Source organism: Chiroxiphia lanceolata, chromosome 27 (genome assembly GCF_009829145.1).
Source record: "Chiroxiphia lanceolata isolate bChiLan1 chromosome 27, bChiLan1.pri, whole genome shotgun sequence".
Taxonomy (NCBI): domain Eukaryota; kingdom Metazoa; phylum Chordata; class Aves; order Passeriformes; family Pipridae; genus Chiroxiphia; species Chiroxiphia lanceolata.
In genome coordinates, this window is record NC_045663.1 from 5,969,059 (window position 1) to 5,990,816 (window position 21,758).

At 41.4% G+C, this 21,758-nt stretch overlaps 1 protein-coding gene across 1 annotated transcript; it reads right to left on the reverse strand.

The window, feature by feature from the left end:
• Nucleotides 1-248: 248 nt before the first annotated feature.
• ARHGEF18 (Rho/Rac guanine nucleotide exchange factor 18) lies at nt 249-21,577 on the reverse strand. The gene is given in 26 exon segments (XM_032712112.1): nt 249-5,155; nt 5,247-5,369; nt 7,086-7,413; nt 8,138-8,611; nt 9,170-9,217; nt 9,862-9,918; nt 10,347-10,462; nt 11,486-11,623; nt 12,257-12,445; nt 12,761-12,852; nt 13,261-13,439; nt 15,235-15,311; nt 16,130-16,150; nt 16,153-16,191; nt 16,194-16,211; nt 16,214-16,375; nt 17,181-17,298; nt 18,428-18,553; nt 19,287-19,537; nt 19,996-20,133; nt 20,290-20,402; nt 21,196-21,239; nt 21,241-21,345; nt 21,347-21,438; nt 21,441-21,496; nt 21,498-21,577. Coding segments are annotated over 26 exon segments (3,345 nt in total). The 3' UTR covers nt 249-4,994.
• Nucleotides 21,578-21,758: the final 181 nt, after the last annotated feature.

Genomic DNA, 21,758 nt, shown 5'->3' on the forward strand with positions numbered 1-21,758 from the left:
TGAGTTCAGATGCTTGGGAGCAGCTGATCTTTCCCTCAGGTGTTCACCTCTCTGCCAAGGGCTGCAGCTATTGTTATCCTCCACTAAACACCTCTCGTGCTCCGTCCTCTTCTTTGGAAAATCATCAGTTTTGCTCATATGGCACATTATTTCTGTCCAGGGCAGAAAATGAGAAGCACGTGAGAAATGGCAGCTGCTTTGATCTTCAGTTCAAATAGAAAATAATAAATAATTATATAAAGGCAGACAGTTTTTAAATGTTCTTTTTTTATTGCTAGAAGTTGGTTTCAGTCCTATTGCAGCTCTGAAATCCTTCAGTGGAGAAACATTGCAATCATTGTAAAAATCATCATTTGGTGTGCTAAGATCAAGTTTACAATTAATCAAGAGTGCACAATTCAACAGAATATTAACATTTAACCATCAACTTTACAAATAAAATAAAGACTACAAAGATGTTGCTACTGCAGTATCAACAGTAAAGGAAATATTTACAATGTTTACACCCTAACAAAAAAACAAAACCAAACTCTTCCCCAACAAAATGGTCAATTTAACCATGGACCATGATTATTTATTAAATCTTTACAGTGCAAGGTGGGCCTAGAAACCAGACCTAAGACTAAAGAGCATCAAGAGAATTCACAGCTCTGAGTGAGATGCACGCAGCTATGCCAACAGGATCTCCATCCATTAGAGATTTCCTTCTGGGCACAAACAGAAATGGAATTTGAAATAAACTTTTCTAAAGTGCTCCAATTGCTCTCAGTACAAAAATATAAAAAACTGATTTATAAACATGGCACAAATGTTATGAATCAGAGCTCACGCAAATGCTGTCTGAAGAAGGAACATGCCGATGGTGAGTGATGAAGTTGCCAGTGGTTACGGAGATGTCGAGTCTGGTCTCAGAGCAGGGGAGAGGCTTGGCTTTACCTACAGCACATGTGTAACCTGGCATCAAGATTTGTTTCCTTGTAGATGTGAAAACTGCTGGGGAAGACAACAAAATCTCCAAATTCCCTTGCACAGGGGCACAACACACAGGGACTCCACTGAGCAGCACCGGGGAGCCACAGCTCCCATTCTGCAGAGTTAGAAGAGAAACAAAATATGGATTTTTAACCCTTTCCTAGTTTAAGCTTCAGCTTTCATCATAAATGCAAATGACAAACACCAAGCTCCATGTATGCAGGATCATCTGACTATTACTCAGCAAGACAAAACTGCCTGCAAATTATTTAGAAATGGCTCCTACCTGTGCAGGAATGCGAGTACCTGGATGAGCAAGCATCTCTAGGAATACCAATTCTTCTGCCTCATGCTGGGGGATGATGAGCGATCTCAATTTGTGGGACAGGCCACAGCTACAATCCACAGACAGCACAGTTAAAAACTAGGGAAGCTTTCACAACACATACAAGGCAGCTGTGCTCAGCACTAGTGACCACGGAGGGATCCTCAGCCTGGAACACAAGGATGACCACATTCCAGGTGGGAAGAGGAAGAGGAAGCCTCCTTTACACCAGCATCCAAATTGAAATCAGAACCACAGAAACAGCCTCTACTCTGCAACAGCACAATATTAAAGGACAAACATGCTGCTAATTTTAAGGCTGTGACACCAAGCAAACACAGTGGCAATTCAAAGCTCATGCTGGTATTTCCTCCACACCCCAGCTCAGGGAGAAGCCAAAAGGCACCTGGGAGGCACAGAATTTTGAACTGTCTAATCCTCAGAAATCACTTAAAAGAAAACTTTTATCTAAAGTGATTGAAAAGTCCAATGGAAAGGATGTGACTCAGAATCAATAGCAGGTTACTTAGCCCAGGACACAGCAGTATTTTGCGAACTAATTTGCCTAGAAGAGTTATTTTTCTAGGACCAAGATCTGAGCAAAGAGTCCAAAACAAGTTACTCAGCTGGAGTGGTTTGATAACAATTTCACAGATTCAGTTTTGCACAAGTGAAGAGACTCTTTATTCATTTAAAGAAAATCATATTTATGTAAAGAAAATAATTCACTTGCTTCCCTCAGCCTTCCACGAATCACCTGCCTATGCTCTGGTAGGGTAACCCTGCACTAGCAATGAGGTATCACAGCACCTGCTAATTCCAGAACCTTCTCTAAGCTGGGTCCAGTCCCGAGCAGGAAGCCACACCAATACCCATGATCCACACCCAAGTGAGAGAAGATGCTGTCTCAATTCTGGGTGAAAACAGGTTTCATAAAGCCAACTGCAGCCAGACATGTGGACTGAAGTCAGAAAATTACTTTTAAGGTCATTTCCCTATTACAGATTGAAGACTCATATTCCAAGGGGCTTTTCGGGTTGAAAAACGGCCTGGCCTGTCATGGGCCTGGGTCCATTTATTAACAGCCAAAACTTATTCAAAGTACTGCTGACAATGAGTATTAATATAATTATGTTTAAGTTAAAACATTAAAAGAAATGAGACCTCACTGCAGACTTTACTTTCCAGATGTCACTGTTCTACATTCAAATTCATCCATTGCACAGAAGTAGAAAGCAGACAATGAGCTGCTCGAGCCATACTTTAGGACAGGCACAAAATTAAACTAAAGAAATGTTTCCAAAAACTGTTTCCAAACACCCAAACTGACATCCTTTTTGGCTGAGGTGGTTTATTCCACTGATGCAACTTAGCTTTAGGCTAAAACTCCTAAAAATCTGGTAATTTAAGGCAAAGGGGGCACCGAGTTTTCACTAGGAGTGGCCCAAACCACAGCACGAAGGGAAGAACATACAGTGCATTCCTGCTGCTTCCCTGTGTGCTTCCAGGAGAAATCACAGGGAAGCAGAGGTGACTGGACTGTTGGATCTCACACTGCTGGCTTGATCAGAAGTTACGCTGATTTTAAGAATTCCCCTCCATTCCAATCTAACTTTTAGAAACACAAAACTGAATATAGGGTATATGTTCTAACCAACACTGTATCACAACACAAAAATCACCATGTGTAAATTTTGCAGTGCTGCTGATTTACCAAGCAGTCCTTCACAGTAAAGTGTGTCCAGTTTCACAGCACTGCTTTGTTGGAAGCTGGGGGAGCATCCACAGTGTGGTAATGAGCCACATGGTTCCGAGTTTCTTCTCACTGAACTCAGTGCCATTGCCTCAGGTTTGTACCAGTATCACACAGCAAAGAAAAAGACCCTTAAATCCAACAAGTGTTCCAGCAGGAGTGCTTGTCCCTAAGACCAATTCACTATTTTGTGGCTTATCTTTTCCCCTGACCAGTGAATTTAGGTTTTTCAATTTCTCATTTGAAGACAATAACTCAAATTATCACCACTTGAAAATAAACTCTGTTTTCTGCTGAAAATTTATAATGTTTCTTGCACTGTAACTACTGCAATAATTTTTAAACTCTCACGCAAAGTGAAGTTACAGCCTTAAAGACATTACTAACATCACACAGGGCCTAACCAGAGACAGCTCAATGATTTGCGACTGGCAAATTCCGTTGGATCAATTGCCATGGATGGAGAACTGACCAGGCCTTCCATCCACTGCTGCTAAAAACCACTTTAAATCAGAGTTAAAGATATAAAAATAATTATTATCAATCATGCTCAGAAAGGTATTAATCCAAGTTTTTAAGCTCTGAGATACTGATTTTTTTAATTCTGTAACAATACTCCTAAACAATCTCTCCCGTGCATCATAAATCTGACCAGCCACATTCAACATATACCAGAATGCACATCCCTGGGTGAGGTGTGCAAAAAGGATCTGAGATACAGAGTGAAAAATACAACACAAAACAACTGTGCAAATCACTACAAAGGAAAATAATGCCTTTTCAGCAGAACATTTACTGTCATCACCATCCCATGATCAAGAACTGACCCATTTAACAAGAGGTATCAAAGCTGGTTTAGCTAAAAGCAGCTAAACACAGGTTTAGCTAAGAGTATTTTTTTAATTATTATTATTTTTTTTTAAATTTTAAAACCAAACAGTTCTTATTCCCTTCATTCCTAACACAATGCTGCAGACAAGTCTCTGCAGTAACAGCGGCTTTGATATCTTCTGGTACTGGGAGTAAAGTCCCCACAAATTAACAGACAAACAAAAGATGCAGAAAACAGGATTAAACAAGACAATAAATTACTGCATTCAAAAGCTTCTTAGACATGTCTTCAGCTAAGAGCAAAATCCAAGTCTCTAAGCTCATTCTGAACCAAGCCATAAGTATTGCCTGGGTACCTGCACTGCTCTCATCAACACAGAGATAGATCCCAGCCCATGCTGGTAGCCAATGAAATATGCATTCAGTCCAACTCTTCATCATTGCTGTGAATCCTCACGTGTCCAACTCTCCTCCTCCTCCACAAGCAGATGGAGCTCCTGCCTTGAAGATGCTGTCAGAAGCTCACCTTACCTTCTCTTTCCCTGTACCTGGCCATTAGGCTGGTCCCACTGGGCTCACAGTGCCTGGCACACCTGGCTGGAAGGAGATTGGCTCACTGTCATCTAATTACCAACAACCCAGTACTGACCTGGACCTGGACCTGGATCTGGGAAAACAGATTTCAAAATATGCAGCCGTTCTGGGGCCTACTACTAAAACTTTTTACATAAAAACCTGTGTGATGTTATCAGTTCAACATCACTGATAACAATTCACAAGATGGTGCCCACAAAGAGTGTACATTCTCCAAAAAGAGCACATTGCAATAAACGGCAGTATTTTTTACCATGCTCTGAATTGATATATCCATGCCATGTGTCAATACATTTGCATGTTTGGAGAATCTGAAAGCAAATTGTTACTACTGTGCCCTCATTCTGAGCTGCTGGCAGAAAAGTCAGGAAAGTAGGACAGTTAATCCTGGTCTGGTCCTTGCTAGTAGTAACCGGGCAAGGACGAGAAGACATCCATGTCGGGTCTCCATCACGGTGCACACTGTGGCCTGAGTTCTTGAAACAGTGTGTCAGGAGATTCATCTTTAAATGGAAACAATTAGAAGAAAATTACATCTTCTTTGCTGGTATCATCTTGCACATTCAACAGACTTGGCTGAGAGGTCACCAGGGTCTGAACCTGAACGTTATTGGGCTTGAATAGGTTCGCTGAGGCAGGTGAAAGTGCTTCTGGCTGAGCATCCGTGGGGCCATACAATTCTAGAGGAAAAAAATGGAAGAAGACACAGTCATTACACTGCACAGAGAGCCCGAGGCATTCCCATAGCCAGGCAGGTTGGTTAAGACATACCTAGCTGGAATGCAGTGGTCTGGCTGCTCGGGAGGACTGGGCTTGCTGACCGTCTGCCTCTTAGGACGCCCTCCTCTCGTGCAACAAGCCTGGGGGGAAGCAGCTGCTTCTGATCAACAGATGCTGAAGAAAATATTTTATAAATTAGTATTTGAGGTGAGCAGTACCTCACAAACCTCACTGTTTCATGCTGGGGCCCACTGTACTGACACCTTATACACCCAAGGTAACTGTAATACCACAAAGAGCTGGTCCTGCTGTTGCAAGTTAAATTTTCACTTCAGCTGTTTAAACCATGAATACTTTCTCTCTCCTCTTCCTTGAGACTTCTAATTCGGTTACTAGCAGCCCCCAACAACCTCAGATTTAAACCTCAGTATTATCAAGCACAGCAGAGAGAAAAAAATCTTTATAGCATTCAAATAGCAAATGGCCATTTGTGCTATGTCTAACACACAGAGCTGTGATGAACTTTTGTCTCTGCTCTCCATCTGTCTCACAGCTGCTCAGCAGCATAGCACATTGATTCTGCTGTTACAGACTCTCAGTTTCTTAATTCAACAATAAAAGCAATTCATGAAATGGTTATTCTGGATCCAAAGAACTTCTCTCCCTCTCTCAGTATGCATTCCTTACATGTCACAAAACCCAAATTCAATACACAGCACTTTGCCTCTGGTACAGAAAGTTTTGTTCCATTTTATTCTGAGATCTACACATGGGCATAACCAGCGTGCAGCCCACTAATGCTCACAAGAGAATAGAGACCAATGTATTTGTGGTTTATACCTTTCATATAAATTACAGAAAAACACCATTAAGTACATTTCCACTGCAGAGACCATCACATAAAAGCTATTAAAAATAAACTTGGGGAGATGTGGTATTGGAGCTTTATTTACCATGCAGGGTAAGAGGATATTAGGCTTCATTTACATGCAGAATCATAATGAAGTTTGCAACTGCACTAAACTTCAGGCATGGTAGAAATAGATGTTTCTACAATGTGCCAAAGCAGTTCCCCCTCCCCTCCCTGACAGCGTTGGCCCCAAGTCTGCTGTAGCAGTGCAGGCCCAAGTGATGATCAAACTCGCCAAGTCTGAATCCTACACAATACTAAAAAGATAATTTTGTAACTTAAAATTACAGGCCATTCCCCTAAGCTGGCAATGAGGCTATTTTAAGTGGTAGAGACAAAGAGGTTTTTACTGCCTCTGTCATTGGCAAAGACCACTACTCCAGTACCCAGCAGTCAGCAGCAGAAATTACACCAGGACAGGGTGACTGTATTTTTACTTGCTTCTATCTGTGACAAAATTAGCCCTTTCCAACTCTACAACACACACAGCATCCCAACTCTGGCCTGGAGATCTGTATTTAATGACTGACTGGTGCTAAGAAAGGCACTGCATTCAACATCACTACAACTCTGGACAGATAGTAAGGAAAGGCTAAGCCAGCCTCAAAACATCTCACTTGTGCACAACAGCTTTTCTTTGGTTTTGCTGTTTTCCTTTAACACTACAGTTAGACAAGGAGATTTTACATCCAGGTGTACCACCTCTCACCATCATTCTGTCATGCTGGAATACACAATTCCATTTTCAACATTATCCCTTTGGGCTGTATTTCTAACTTAAATAGCACTGACATATGTCCTAACATAAGGATTTTAAGAGGTTAAGAGATTTTAACTGCAGTAAGCACACTAATAACTTGTAGCATATTAACTTCTGGGTTCCACATGGGTACTCAGAGGTTTAAACTGCAGTGTTCTGTCTCCTTGTGATGCTGTTAGAGAATAGAAATGCATTTAAATGGATTTAAATACAGACATACCTGAACTGTCTGTCCTCTGAGATGCTTTGTTCTTCCCACCTTTCTCCTTGCTTCCTTTTGTAAAGGTGGCCAGCTTGGTAGGGATCTGCTGCTGGACTGCAGCTGGTTTCTGGATCTGGTTGGTTGCACTCAAGAGATGTATTGGCACTTCATTCTTGAGGGCCAGAATGGGCCGGTTCTCCAGGGTGGTGCTGTCCCTGCGGACCAAGTCCGGCCGCTCCAGGTAATCCAGCCCAGCCACGCTCACTCTCACAGAGGATTTCAGCATAGGTGGAGAGGGTTCTATTCCTTCCCCGTTGAAGCTGATGGAATGACTCAGCATCTGGCTCTGTGTGAGGAAAAAGGCATTTTAAGTCAAATAGGGGTTTTCACCCTCTCCAGGACAATAAGGAGAGACCGCCCTCAGCCCTGAGAACATGAAGCACTTCCTAGTGAAAAGGAGAATAGATAAGATGAAGCCTGAAGCTTGCTGGGAAACAGAAGGAAGAGCAAGAGTGTAAGTCCTTGGGCACTGAAAACAACCTCAGCAGCTTCAAACTGCTTAATACTGCACGTAGGAAAGGAATGCAAGAGCAGACTGCACTGAGTGATGATAGGATGGAAAGCAGAACTTTCAGATGGTATCAAAGAACCAATTTAATCAGACTTCGAAGTTCCCATTATGAAACACTGGAAATGTTTTTAGAAATCAACTGTACAAAATGCTATAGATGTTGCACAGCTCCTGCAATCACTTGCCTGCAATAGGGCAGTTGCTGTATTTAAAAAATCCTCTGTCAGTCACAATCAAAAATAACTTATTCTCCATTTCTATCTTTTAAAAAAAATATATTCTCATTACCAGAGATTTTCTGGTAATTGTGGAATTTCACAGACTCTGGGGAACTGCCAAGCTCTGATCTCTCTGACAGCAGCCACCACCAGCTATTTCAGGTGGCGGTTCAAGGAGCCCAATAAAATGCAAAAATGGGTTAGTGCTGTAACAAGTGCAACCTTTATTCAGAAGCAAGTGGGTTAACAGAAATAACCCTCCAAGAAAACAAATTCCTCACCTGGCCCATTTCTGGGGAGAACGTGCCTGACACTGTGTTCTGCTTCTTCAGCTTCCTCAGCTGATCCAGACGCTCTTTTTCTTTCTCGACTGCTCTCTGGGCTTCCCTCAGCCTCTCCAGGTTGTGTTGATAGGCTTCTTGCTGCCTGTCCAGTTCTTCCCTGTCCTGATTCACCTTCTCCAACTTCTGCCGAGCCTCCTCCTCGCGCTCCTGCAGTCGAGCTTCCCTGATTTCAAACTCCCTCTGCTGCCGACTCCTTTCCCGCTCCAGGCGCTGCTGCTCCAGCTTCAGCTGGTTCTGAAGCTTCTGGACATTCATCAGTTCTTCCCTCTGCTTTTCCAAGTTCCTCTGTTTCTCCTGCTCCAGCAGCAGATTCCCTCGGGTGGACTGCAGCCGGTATTGCTTCTCCCGATCTGCCATGGTGGCAGTGGCTCTCTGCACCTCAATATAACTGTCCTGCTGAGATATCACTGCCTGGAGGGGTTCAAAAAACATGCACAGCTCAGCAGAAGACAACGGCATCTACCAGGTTAGATCACTGAGTCTTTTGTCTTCCAGAGCAGATCTAAACTCCAGCTTGTACAGCCCATGGTGACTGACACAATATTGAAGATGGAAGAGCAAATAAATTATGCTTATGTGTGTCAAAGTGAATGTTTCTTGCACCTAGAATTGTTACCCCAAATCAAATCAGTCAAAATATTGCTGATTACAAGGCTGCAGCAAAAACAACTAGTATATACACACATGGATATCAACAATTTAAAGAGGAAATGAGCACATGGAGCAGATGGAGCTCAAAGCAGCAAAATAATTAAGTGGGCAGGAGAAAGGAAACAGTTACTTCAGACAACAGCTCTAACACTTCCTTCAAAATACCAGACACAGTGCTGGTTTCCTTGAATCTCAGGTCTAAACTGCACTTCATTCTAGCTTTAGGGGATATTCTCAAGGTAGCTCCTCTCCACACCTGCATACATTTTATTATATTTAATGCCTAACAAATCTCTTAGATAGCAAACAGTGGTTTACCTGAAGGCTGAAGAGCAACTGTAACAGCGTTTGTATCCTTTGCACAAGCTGAAAAGGAGGAAAAAAAGCATTAGGCACTTAAGCAGAGCTGTTTGGATATATTAGACTTTAAAAAAATGTTTAAGCAGTGAAAATAGCCCATGGTATCTGTACAAAAACACACACAATGGAAGCATGGCTACCAGAGACACAGTAGCAGCCAATACACAGGCACAAGGAATTTCAGTGTATTATTCTTGTGCAGATGTGAATCAGTGCTAAGCAACTCTCCTTGGGATTCCACAGATCACTCCTCACCATCTTCTCTCCACCTGAGCTGTGTAACAATCACTTCCTCCCATGCTTCAGCCCTGAATCACTACACAGATACAGCCCTCACAGGAGGCTCAGAGGCCAGTTTGGTCACAGAGCTGGGAACATGCAATCGCTCCAAAGATGCAGGAAAAGTAGTCATCCAGCTCCTTGAAATGTGTGCTTACATCCCCAGAACCCATCTTTGGTTTCTGTCAGGACTTTTATCTCTGCATTCATAATGTGTTAGAGATACAGGCTGTTAATCTGCTGGAATCCATAGACATTACAAATAATGACGTTTTGGTGGGTTTGTTTGTTTTTGTTTGGTTTGTTTTTCCATGCTCTTATTATAACATGGCTTTTTGCCATTAGATTTCTTAACAGCAGAAGTAACCTACCTGTGCCTCTATGGTAGGCTGAAAACCACTGCTCTCATCCAGCCTCATTCCATCACTCTGTAAAAAAGACATAGAGACACATGTTGGGCACTGGCAGTGCTGCCAGAATAAGCTGGAAGGGTTCGTCCCATGAGGGAACAGGTACTGCTGGAGCACAGATTCCTCCCATGCACTGAAGGACATACATCAAAAATACTGAAACCAGGGGCCAGGCTGGAACAGGAGCATGGTGATTAAAGCCAGTGTTAATGGTACAGCATCAAACAAGCAAATGGAAAAGTGATTTATCTTGTCTCTCGAGTGCTAAGCTACCAACTTACCCCACAAAGCATCCTTAATAGAGCTGAGTAATTTGACAGACAAAACTGTTCCAGTCCAGTCCTGCCAGCTATCAGGACTTTTAACTTTGCAAGATTTGTTCTGCACCATTACTATGATGAGGAACACAAGGAAATGCATTTAAATCACTCATAAAATCAACATACAGTTTGAGATCCTTCTTCTGCATCAGAAGGGAGGTCATGGACTTGCACATCTGAACTTGCTGCAGGGCCTCTCCAGTCCCACTGTCTCTGGTCACCAGCACTGTTCTTCCTACCACCTGAAAGTAGAGTGGAGTATGAGGAGCTCACACCAGCACAGGGCCTGGGAAAACTCAATGAGTAACAGAGTAAGCAGAAAAACATAGTGAGTGTGAAGTCAGAACCAATACACAACTGCATGGCTTCTCCATGCTGATTCCAGCTGGGAGATCAGACAACAGTGGACTGCTCAAAAAAGTCTAAAAACTTGAGAAGAATGGGTTAAAATAAATTGGGACAGTAAGTTCAAATTACGTTATACTATTTTCAGTCAAGGAGCCACGATGTCTGCATGAAAATAATTGGCTGTGGCTCCCAGAATTGCAGACTCATAACATGGAATACTGGTTAGTAGGAATATTCTATTCAAAGCAGCACCACTGTAAGTGTGGAAGGAGGTAAAGGAAAATGGAAACTATGTTGTAAAAAGTACCTATGTTATGACACATACAGAACATTTCAGAGACAACAGAAGTATTTTAGAGATTAATAACCAGTGAAATAAAGACCATTTGGTTTTTCAATAAATGCATGAAGCAAAAATGGAAATAAAGAGTATCTAGTCTTTCCTCACATTTCATTAATTAACTGATAAATCATCTGTGCCAAAAGGACAATTTATATTATTTAAGGATTCAGCAAACCTCTAGTGACTGTGCAGATACAAAGTGAGAAAAAAGTGTTCATGACTCAATAATAAAAGCAGACAGCTGAATTCAAATTTTCTAGGTTTTCAGGTCAAGCTAATTTTTTTCAACAAAATTAAAATTCTGTGTGGAATTGTGGTAATTATAAAATATGGGTTAAGGCAATAAAGTATGGGTTATGCTCTTAGCATAACACTGACAACCCTACTCTGCTCTCTAGTGTTGGTATCAGGAGTAAGAAAATCCAACATGCTGGAAATTTGCTCTGATCCTCATTTTAGAGCCAGGTGAAGCTTCCTTACATAAGAGCCTCAATTCCTCATTCTTATTCTCTGTGCAGTGAAGGCATTAAAGAGCTAAGGAGCTCAGGAAAATGCTGAATGGTCCTTTTCTTACTTTTACTTGAAACTGAGGGACTACTGTCATGTCCTCCAAAGGTCTCTGCTCTCCGGGCGAGTCCTGACCCAGAGCCATCCTCAGGCTGACAGGATCCACTGCCAAAGTGAGTGAAGATAAGATCCTGGAGGTTTTCAGCTAGGAAAGAGGAGAACGTGTCACGTAAACAGCCATGTCTATGCTGCCATACAAGTTGTCACGCTAACAAGTTTAAAAAAAAACATTTAAACCATCAAGTCCATTAAAAGATCAGGTAGTCAGAGATGTCCTGCAGTACAGATGAGTTTTTCTTTGAGACTCGCTCTGTATGACAGGCTCTTTGTATACAGATGAGCTCTTACCTAACTGCAAGTTAAGATCATTAAGCCTTGAATGTTTGGGTTTTCTTTTTTTTTCTCTTCAAAAGAGAAATTATGCTTGTGCTTATTTTCTTTCTAAATATACTATCTTTAGATAGGCTATTTTTAATATATAACCCTCCTATAATATTACATTTCAGGATTGGTGTATTATTAGAGCACTTAGTTACCCTTTCTGAACAGACTCATCCCAAGACTCCATTGGTTGATCCTTAACAAATAAACCAATCCAAGCTGTGCAGGTCTTCTACCTAAATTCGCAAGTGCACTTCACCTTTCTTGTAGATTAGTTGTGAGAACAAGGAAGTTTGAACTATGTTACATAAAAGTATTATGTTATTACAGGATGGTTTTCAGAACCTGCTGCTAGTCCCCATCCCTGCACCTGAGTGAATGCCTCCATTCCATCTACCTTCAGTCACTGCAGACTTCAAAATCGTCTCTCCTTGCAGGTTTTCTGAGATATCTCCCTGAAAAAGCAGCCGAGCTCGGGATCCTTGGGAATGGTCTTCAAAGCCATTCATTTCAGACATTTCTGCATAGATCTGTTGCTTCTCAGTCAGACTTTGCAGAATTAGGTCATCTTTCATGTTCAAACGCTCTAAAGGAAGAAACAAATCCAGTCAGAGTACACTCCCTGTAAGAGCAGAGTGTTCAGTTTGGAAGATTATCACTCATTTTATGATCAGAGATATAATTAATTAAATGCAGAGATATAATTAACAGTTAAGGGGAAAACCCATGGAGCAGGTAAAGCTTATTAGACTCTTTAGCTACTATTTCTATATAATCTTACACCATTGTGAAATACTTATGAAGGAGAAACTTGATCACATCATGTGATAAAGAATTAGACAGTCATAAATCACAGACGATGCTGAAAAGCAGCTCATGGAATATATAACTAAGTTATTACCTTGAAAATCTTTTAACTTTGCAGCTCTTGCTTCAGCCATCCTCCTCTCTGCTTCAGGTTCATTAAATGTTCCTCCTTCTTCATCAGGACAGCTGTACCAAAGGGAAGACAGATCTATGCTTGATTTGCACATTAGATAATTTAAAACCATTTCAGGATTCAACTTGAGATTCAACCTTTTGCCTGGATCTGGTTTATCCTGAGTGTCATTCTTCCTCCTTTATCCAAAGCCCTTTTGCATTTGACATCTGTGAACCAAATTTCTTGTCTCTCTTTTTTTAAAAAAAAGATAAAGGCAGAATAAAGTCTTTGACTGGTTTTTATTGCATCTTTATCGGTGGCTTCTTCTCAATGAACACAAACAGAATTGCACACTAAAGTCTTAAAGAGAAAGTTGAGGGAGAGTCAAATGGATTTCTAAGATGAATTTACATCTGAGTGCTGCAAAAAGAAGACAGATGAGCAAGAAATGAAGCCCTCTGCTTTCCCTCCTGACTTACCTTTCCACAGCCCTGCGGATGTGTGCCATCCAGGAATTCCTCTCCTCTTTGGAGCTGGTGTGAATTTCATACATTTCTGGTCCTTTTAAGGAAGCACTAATTAAAAACATTGCCTTTTCCTCATTAGCCACCTCTCTCACAATCAGCTTTTGTAATGAGATAACTGGTGGTTTAGAGTCCTGCAAAGTAAAATATCATTTATTACACTACATTATTTATGTTATTCAGGATTTCTGCTTCCTAGCTCCCCCCTCTTCCCACTTATACAAACCCACCAGGAGCTGCAATATCACAATATAACTCCAACCTTTTCACATGACACTTTTGACATTGTTATTTTTTTACCATCAACCATTGATGAAAATGTGGAATGAAGAATGTGCATGTCAACACCTGATCGAACATTAAACTGTGTGTCAATTTAAACACCTGAGGATTCCCATTGGGTCCCAGAAGTCAAGAACAGGCTCAAAAAAATTTGCTCAAAAAGAGGCAGATGCAAAATTTGAAACAGAAAGCAAAAACCTAAATGACACCTGAAGAGAAAGAAGAGACCAAGAGGAAGTGTTAGAGGTTCGAAGTAGGCAAGTTAGCTATGAAAGAAATAAAACCCTAACACAGAGGTGTTACAGAGTGTCACGCCCTGAGAATAAAGAAACAAGGTGACAGACAGTGTATTGTATAAGGAGGATCAACAGGAATTAGCTGTCAGTCTTTGCAGGGAAAAACACATTTACAGAGGGATATTAAGTTACTAAAAACCTATCTAGGCTTCATACAGCATAGGTCCAAACACATGTAAGCCTAGAAAGTTCCTTCCAGGATACAGCAGCTCTTTGTAACTGCTGAACCTTCACAGAATAATCTAGAACAGTAAGGAACTAAACTGTGAGTAACATCAGGAACATTAGGTTTTTCCAACTTCCCTGAGCAGCTGTGCTGCAATTCCAGCTGTGAGCAGATGTCACTGGAAAAACAGATCACTAAGCAGATCCATTTGCTCCTCTCACTTGCTTGATTTATTAATGGAGAAGTAATATTAAATTTCGATTGAACCTGTATACATAAAAATATGCAAAAATTGGTCCGTCTCTAACTGTAGAGCATGTTTCCAGAGGGGAAAAAAATCCACCACACAGCACCCTGTTCTGTGCATTAGGAGAAGGGTAATTTGAAAAGCAGTTGCTTTTTTTGAGGTCATTAAAATAGCTTTTGCCATTAGAATTCAGCTTTAATGTTAATGTCTTAAAAAAAATACATTCAAGAAAACAATTACATTACTGGTTCTATTACAGCCATAACTGAACTAGATCAGAACAAAATGTACACAATTAACTGCTCTGATGATACCTGTGGAAATGCCCTGGGAAAGCAAGTGAATCCACTGAATGTTCTAGAGTGCTGCAGTATATCTGCATTTCCTGTGTTTCAGGAAAGTTCTCTGGCCCCAGTAAATCTGTGACCACGGTCACCAGGACACTGTGACCACGGTCACCACATCCCTAATGGAAATGACAGGTTCTTTCCCTGCACATAAAACAGAGGCAGGACTTATTTACAAGTGACTTTCAAAGCACAGTTCTGGTGTGTGTAATGTCTATGACTTGTACAAAAGCTCGGCCTAAAAAATTTAGTGAAAGGGGAAGTTGCAACACAAGAAGAGGAGAAGCAGTGAACTCAGACCACACTCAGGTCTGAGTGTGGAAACCACTGGACAAACCACTGGAGATGTGGATACAACGGGCTGATGCAAGGGAACACTGGTTTGCACTGGGAGACAGTGGGAGGGGATTCAAGAAGGACCAGAACTGCCTCAGAAAAAGTGATTCTTAATAGCTGGCTGATTTATTAACCTAATTTTCTTTCTGAACCTCTAACAAGTATCTACCATCTCTAATTGTGTTTTTTCTGTAGTTACTGTCACTGCCATAAATACTTTAAGTGGAGCTATTAAATAAGGAGAACAATACCTACCACTGATGCAAATGTGTATTTTTGGTCCTTTTCTTGTAAGAGCAACAGTACATCAGTTAGCAGAACTGCCAGAATATCTGCAGTAACAACAGAGACAAGAAAAATCAAAAGAAGTCACATTTTAAAGCAGAAAGACTGGTCCAGACTCAAAAAATCACTTAACTTATATTTCCTGTGGGTCAGGGAATAGCACATCAACATTTGCAGTATTGGGTCTGCTACTGCCTTTCACCTGGGCTGTTCACACTGTTCAGAACCAGCACAGCACAAATAGAGCTGATTTAAAGCTTGAAAACACCTACACAGGCATCCTACCCATGGACTCCAGCACTCCAGAGGGAATGTGTCTCCCTCAACAGCAGATTCTTCTGGAACTGCAGCTGTTCACAGCACCACCTACTCTTGGCTGAATTTTCTATGCCACTGAAGCTTCTCCTTGAACACCTGAGCAACAAAGTTGTTCAAATATTCCCTGGTGGCCCACTGTTTTGATTTTCTGGCAAAACAGGTATTATGCAGAATGAAGGTGTCATGGGGCTCACATGACACAGGTTTTGCAAAGTGTGAAGCAGATAATGCCTTTCCACAGGAGACTAAGTCAGAGTGACTCAAAGCTTTGTCATCCACCTGAAGACCTTCCTCTTGAATTGGGAAGCAGATCAGCCAGATAATAAGCAAACAGTATAAGGAACTTATCATGCACCATTGGACAAGCCAAGAATAGAACAAGTGCTATTTCTCCAATATCCTATTAAACAAGCAGGTTATTGTCATCTTATTTATACCCAATCGATCAGTAATAAACAGTTACTAAAAAAAAAAACAAACAAAACCAAAAAACCACCCAACATAAATCTTGTTTCCCAGTTGCATTTTCCCCCTCCTGGTCCTTTACCTTTGAGTCTCCCTGATGCAGCTTCCAGTACAGCATCCCATCCAGGAGGAGCCTCCTCTGTCCATGTCATCCTTCCGGAAAAAAGCCCATTCTTGCATTTCCCAGATGACTTCACCTCCATTTTGTGCATAATCTCCTTAAGTCGCTGCCCCTTCTCACACTCATTTACCATGGCATCTACATGAGTGATGGTGTCCTTAATTAAACTAAGGGCCTGGGTCAGCTCTTCATAATCTCTAGTTCCAGCTAAGGGAAAGAGCAGCAGTCAGCCACATTTACAACTTTGGAATGCAAGATAAGAGCCATCCAAACATTTTTTTAACATGAAGGTTCCATACTGAACACCTAACCATATTTCCTAAGAGCTTAAGTTTAAGAATAAATTAAAATAAAATAATCTCTAATAAACCAACACACTTGACTACTATGGGTTTGTGGCTGCAGACTTTGAACGCTGTCCTTCTCCAATGAGAAGGGGCTGAGGGAATTGGGACAGTTTGGCCTGGAGAAGAAAAGGTTTTGGGGTGACCTAATTGCAGCCTTTGAGCACCTGAAGGGAGCCCACAAGAGAGCTGGAGACTATTTACAAGGGCCTGGAGTGACAGGAAAGGGGGAATGGTCTTAAGATGAAAGAGGGCAGAGTTAGATTAGGTATTAAGAAGAAATTCTTCCCTGTGAGGGTGGGGAGGCCCTGGGACAGGTTGCTCAGAGAAGCTGTGACTGCCCCATCCCTGGAAGTGTCCAAGGCCATGTTGGACAGGGTTTGGAGCAACCTGGGATAGTGGGAGGTGTCCCTGCCCATGGCAGTGGGATGGAACACGATGATCTTTAAGGTCCCTTCCAACCCAAACCATTCTGGGATTCTATAATTCTCTTGACCCTCTGATGAGGTGAGACTGCTCTGGATCCACATCTAAAACAGTATCTTCAGCCAACAAAGAAGTGAGAAAGCAGTTAACAGCCTGTCCCTGCTTGTGTGAGGAAAGAACATGCAAAACATGGCAGAAAAGGTATCAACAGACAACTGTGAGGCTTCTAGAAAACACCCCACCTTCTGTGTTCTGAATGATCCGTTCCACCAGCACCGGGTACTTGGTGATGCGCTGGGTCACCAGGAGGATGCACTCCTGGACACCGAGTCTCCTCACGATGGGACAGTTCCCAATTTTCTAGAAAAGAAGACACATCACACCCATTGTACATGTTGCTCTTCTAACTTCCTCTCCATTCACATGTTTTCTGTTTCAAATAATTTCTGTACATTAGGCATAGCACCACAAAATTAGCCGTACTCTTTTACTAAGGCAAAATTCCTGGCAACACTCAAAAAATGGATTTTATTGCTGGAAAATATTTTAGGTATTTTTTTCAACTACTGTTAACTAAATGTGGAGGCAAGCAGGGAAAGTTCCAAATCTGAAACTGTGTTAGCCTATTGCTAACTGATTGTCCTCTTTTTAAAGGATCGGTCCTTAAGTATTTTTTTAAAACCCGACACAACCATCTAACAGCCAAATAAGGCCAATAACAAAGAAATTAAGGTCCTCTATTTGCCACTGTATGTTCCCCAGCAGGCTGACCTGGAGAAAACATATTCCTGTTTAGGCAGGGAGGACTGCAAAGATAAGTTAGTGTGGCTGCAGACACAGCGCACATCTGGCAGGAGAACACAGTACCAAGATCTATCTTTAAAGGACTGAGGTTACATATTTTAAAACTCTGGTCACTTATTTAGTTCATTGAAAGTAAAGAGCTCTCACTTAAAGACATCTAGTTAAGATGAGCTATAAGTGTAGAGCTATGCTGGAAAGTTCACACAGTATCACTTACTGGTGACTGGAAAATGAGAATATTTACGCCTCTGCAGAGCCATAAGATTCAGGTTACAGCTTCCACTTTGACCATGTCTCTTCAGTCCTTCCTATTACTTGCACATTACAGTGTGCAGAGATATACAAACAACCCTGGAGCCAATCTTCTGGGTTTATAAGGATGATGTCGTGAGAAAACCGACTAAGGGTCCCTGCTTTTCTATACTAGCTCATCAACAGCATTTCTCATTGATTTAATTTATTATCAAGCCAATTTACCACGATGGCCACGCAGCAGGGCAGCAAGAGACAGAGCCATGAAAACAATCTAAAAATACAAGAAGCCAACAACCCCTCAGACAATGAGAATATGCCTCCCACCCTGCTCATTCTTATATAAGAGATCTTCAAGTACAAAACAAAGCCTAAAGCAGTGAAGTATATTTTGCATAGTCAGAACGGGAAACCTCTGGTTGTTGTTGTTTACCTTTATTAAGTTTTGGAATTTCTTATTGCTTTGGAGCAGGTCTTTATAGTGACTAACAGCTTCATTGTGTCCACAACAGAACACACCGTATTTTTCTTTCATTCTCTCCCCATTTTCACCTGAAAACTAATCGGAAATATAAAAATCAAAGACATGAGTCACTCAGACTAAACTTATCTCCACTACAAACTCCAGGTTGTAGTGGTTTTTTAACATGCTTTATGGTGACTGATTTCTGAGACATTTCTTCAATATTTCAATTTCTTCTGTACCAGAAATAAGATTTATGCAGTTCAACATGTGAGAGCTTGGAATACCAGAAGGTAACCAAAAATGAAATTATTGTAATTATGAGAATTTTTAAAAGGATTTCTGGGCCTCTGCACTTAAGAAGTCTGAGGACTGTAAAAGCTGAAAGGCAAAAAAGGGATCATGATATAATGATAGAAATTTTTGCATCCACTCCATGTAAGAATGGCGCTAAAGCTCTCATGAGTTCAATGGATCTTGACTGCATTTTCTAAAGGTTAGAACCAAGAAGTTTGGCTGCAGGAGAGCCATGTTTGGGATGGACACCAGGAATATGTTACTTTCCTTCTGGAACAGATGAAAAAGAGAAACAAAAAATCTGCAGTCACATATCCCACAACACGTATAAACACACGCCCAAAGAACATTCAGTGAACATTTAATGTTATTTGTGATGTTATATTCCTGGGAGTTATGCTCCCACATTGCACTAGGAAGATAATCTTAAACTCAGGATGAAATCAATCTTTACATAACATCACTTTACCCTTACAGTTAGCTTTTTAGAAGTTTCATAGTGTCAACATCACTGGTAGAATTTAATTCACACCTGTTTTACCAAGAGGTCTCCAATGTTCTGGATTATATAATTCCGGTCACTGCCTTCTTCCAAGGATTCCTTCCGTCGCTCCTTTAACTGGAGCAGGAATTGCCCGTGCATCTCCAGCAGCTCATCCACACAGGGGAAGAGCTTGTTGATCACTACATTTGGGAACTGCAGCTCCTCTCTCATGGCTTTGGAGTACACCTTCAGCATGATTTTCAGTGTTCTAACATGGTGCATTTCAGTCTGCATTAGTTCTGGGCAAGGGGAAACACAAAAATAAAATCAAAAAGTCATTTATATGCTGTGCAGTGACTGCTGAGATATAAGAGCAGGCTCTGAAACCCACCATCATCTTCTTCACCACAGTCTTTGCAACACTCACGTGAAGCTCTTAAATTTGCCTTGTTAATGTCCCAACCCAGCAGTGACTGTCCCCGCTTGTTTAAGGACATCTCCCAGTGGTTGTTGAGCTGCTCCCTAATTGTACAGCAGGGCTTTGCTGCCTACTGCACACTGAAACTGTGGGTTGTTTAAAAGCATTCACAGAAGAAATTCTGCACACTAAGACAGGTAACAGACCTGAAAATCTTCACGTGGTTTTAGTTTTCAGGCACAAGTCAAAACTGGAACCCATAAGAACGATTTCTGCTTTGTTTCAAAACAGTGGCACTATGAAATAGAAAAAGGTTTAAGGATAACAAATAACTCTTACCATAAATGACATCTTGCCTTTTTTTAACATTTTTGTGTCTATTTGCATAAGCTTGTTCCACTGCAACACTCCAAGACTCTGCCTCAAACTCATGAGCATCTGTTTCTATTTCACTCCGGAGGGATACAGAATATGCATCTAGACCAAAAGCACATTTAATTTCAATTATTATTGTTTCTCATCATATCCTTCATTGCCATCATTAACAACAACAAGAGTAAAAACATCTCAGTGCTGCTTTAGGACTGTGTAAGAAGTTGCATAACAACCCTGAAAAGCACAGAAATTCCATACCTTCCAGAAAAATGGAGTCTGCTGTTGAAGGTGCAAGCGAGACAATGTCATCTGAAGTCTGCTTAAATTTTATAAAGCCTGAATCCCCTTCATCCATGTCTCCTGAAATCAGTCTAAATGGCCAAAGAAATCTAGACCACAAGACCAATACAGAACATTACATTTTTTAAATTACTTGACACAAAAAACCCCAAAACAAAAACAATCAACTACTTTTAACAAGCATCTTTCCTAACTATAGTGCAATTATCTTACAGTGAACATAATAAAAGGCATCATTGCATCTTTAGACAGTTAGATCAATTTTAAGAAACTCCACACTGAACATATTACAGTTTAATTACAGCAGCATCAGCAGAGTTTGTAACTTCTGATTTGACAGTTTAAAGGACATCACCTCGTGACAGCCACAGTCCGAGTACAAGGGGCACTATCAACTGTGAAAGGAGCATTACTGGGACACAGCAAAAGTAAACGCTACTAAAAACAGTGATAGCTTTGAGTTAGTCTACTATTTCATCAAGGTATTCTGTAGTTTAAAACACTGTTGTCTCCTATACCAGTCACCACTAGAACAACCTAGAATAGCTGAACTCAGAGGAGATTCCTGAATTTCACAACAATTCCAGACAAATACATCCACGAAATAGATCATTTAGACAGATACTCAAATACTGAACTTATTTATAGGATATCTTTTGCACCACAGGACAGAGGAACTAAGACAAGGCGATTTTTAAACAAAAAAAAAAACATATTGTTCAGGGAAATAACTTTCAGCATTAAAAGCTCAATAAAACCCTTCTGAGCTTGAAACCCAATGTTCTGTAACTGCTTTTCTTTTCACACTGGGGAAGGGGGGCAGCAGCTGAAGCCAGAGAGTTAGAAAAGAAGCAGTTTACTCACCCAAATTTACTAACAGCTCCAGCAGCGTTCAGTGAAGCCTGAGGAGTTCCCTCTCTGGGCGATAGTCATGCCGAGGTTCTGGGCCAGTGCTGGGGTGCCATCCGCTCCCAGGAGGGACTTTCGAGGCTGCTCTTTCAGAGAAGTGGCTTCAAGAGGCAAAAATGGAACTTGGTGCTCAGAAAGTGAGGCGGCACTGCAGCTCGCCTGCCCTCAGCCCTCGCTCCGAGTGCGGCCGCAGCACGACAGGATCTTGGATGTCAAGCGCTCATTGTCCAAAAAAACATTTCATTCCATTTTCTTGAAAGGAACCACAAAAAGACCGTTCAGGATGAGCTGGACTCGCATTGCTCCTGCCGCTGCTTTTTGAATTTGTCTTCCCCATGCTCACCACTGGCTGCCCTCAGACTTGGCACAGTAAAGTGGCCCCAGAGATGCTCTGTTTTATACTACCTGTGATCCTTCTAGAAATGTAAAGCTGCCACTTAACTTACTGTATTGGCTAAATCAGCAGGTCTGAAGTGCAGGAAATTGGTCCCCTACTGTGCCCAATTTCGTGTGGAAAT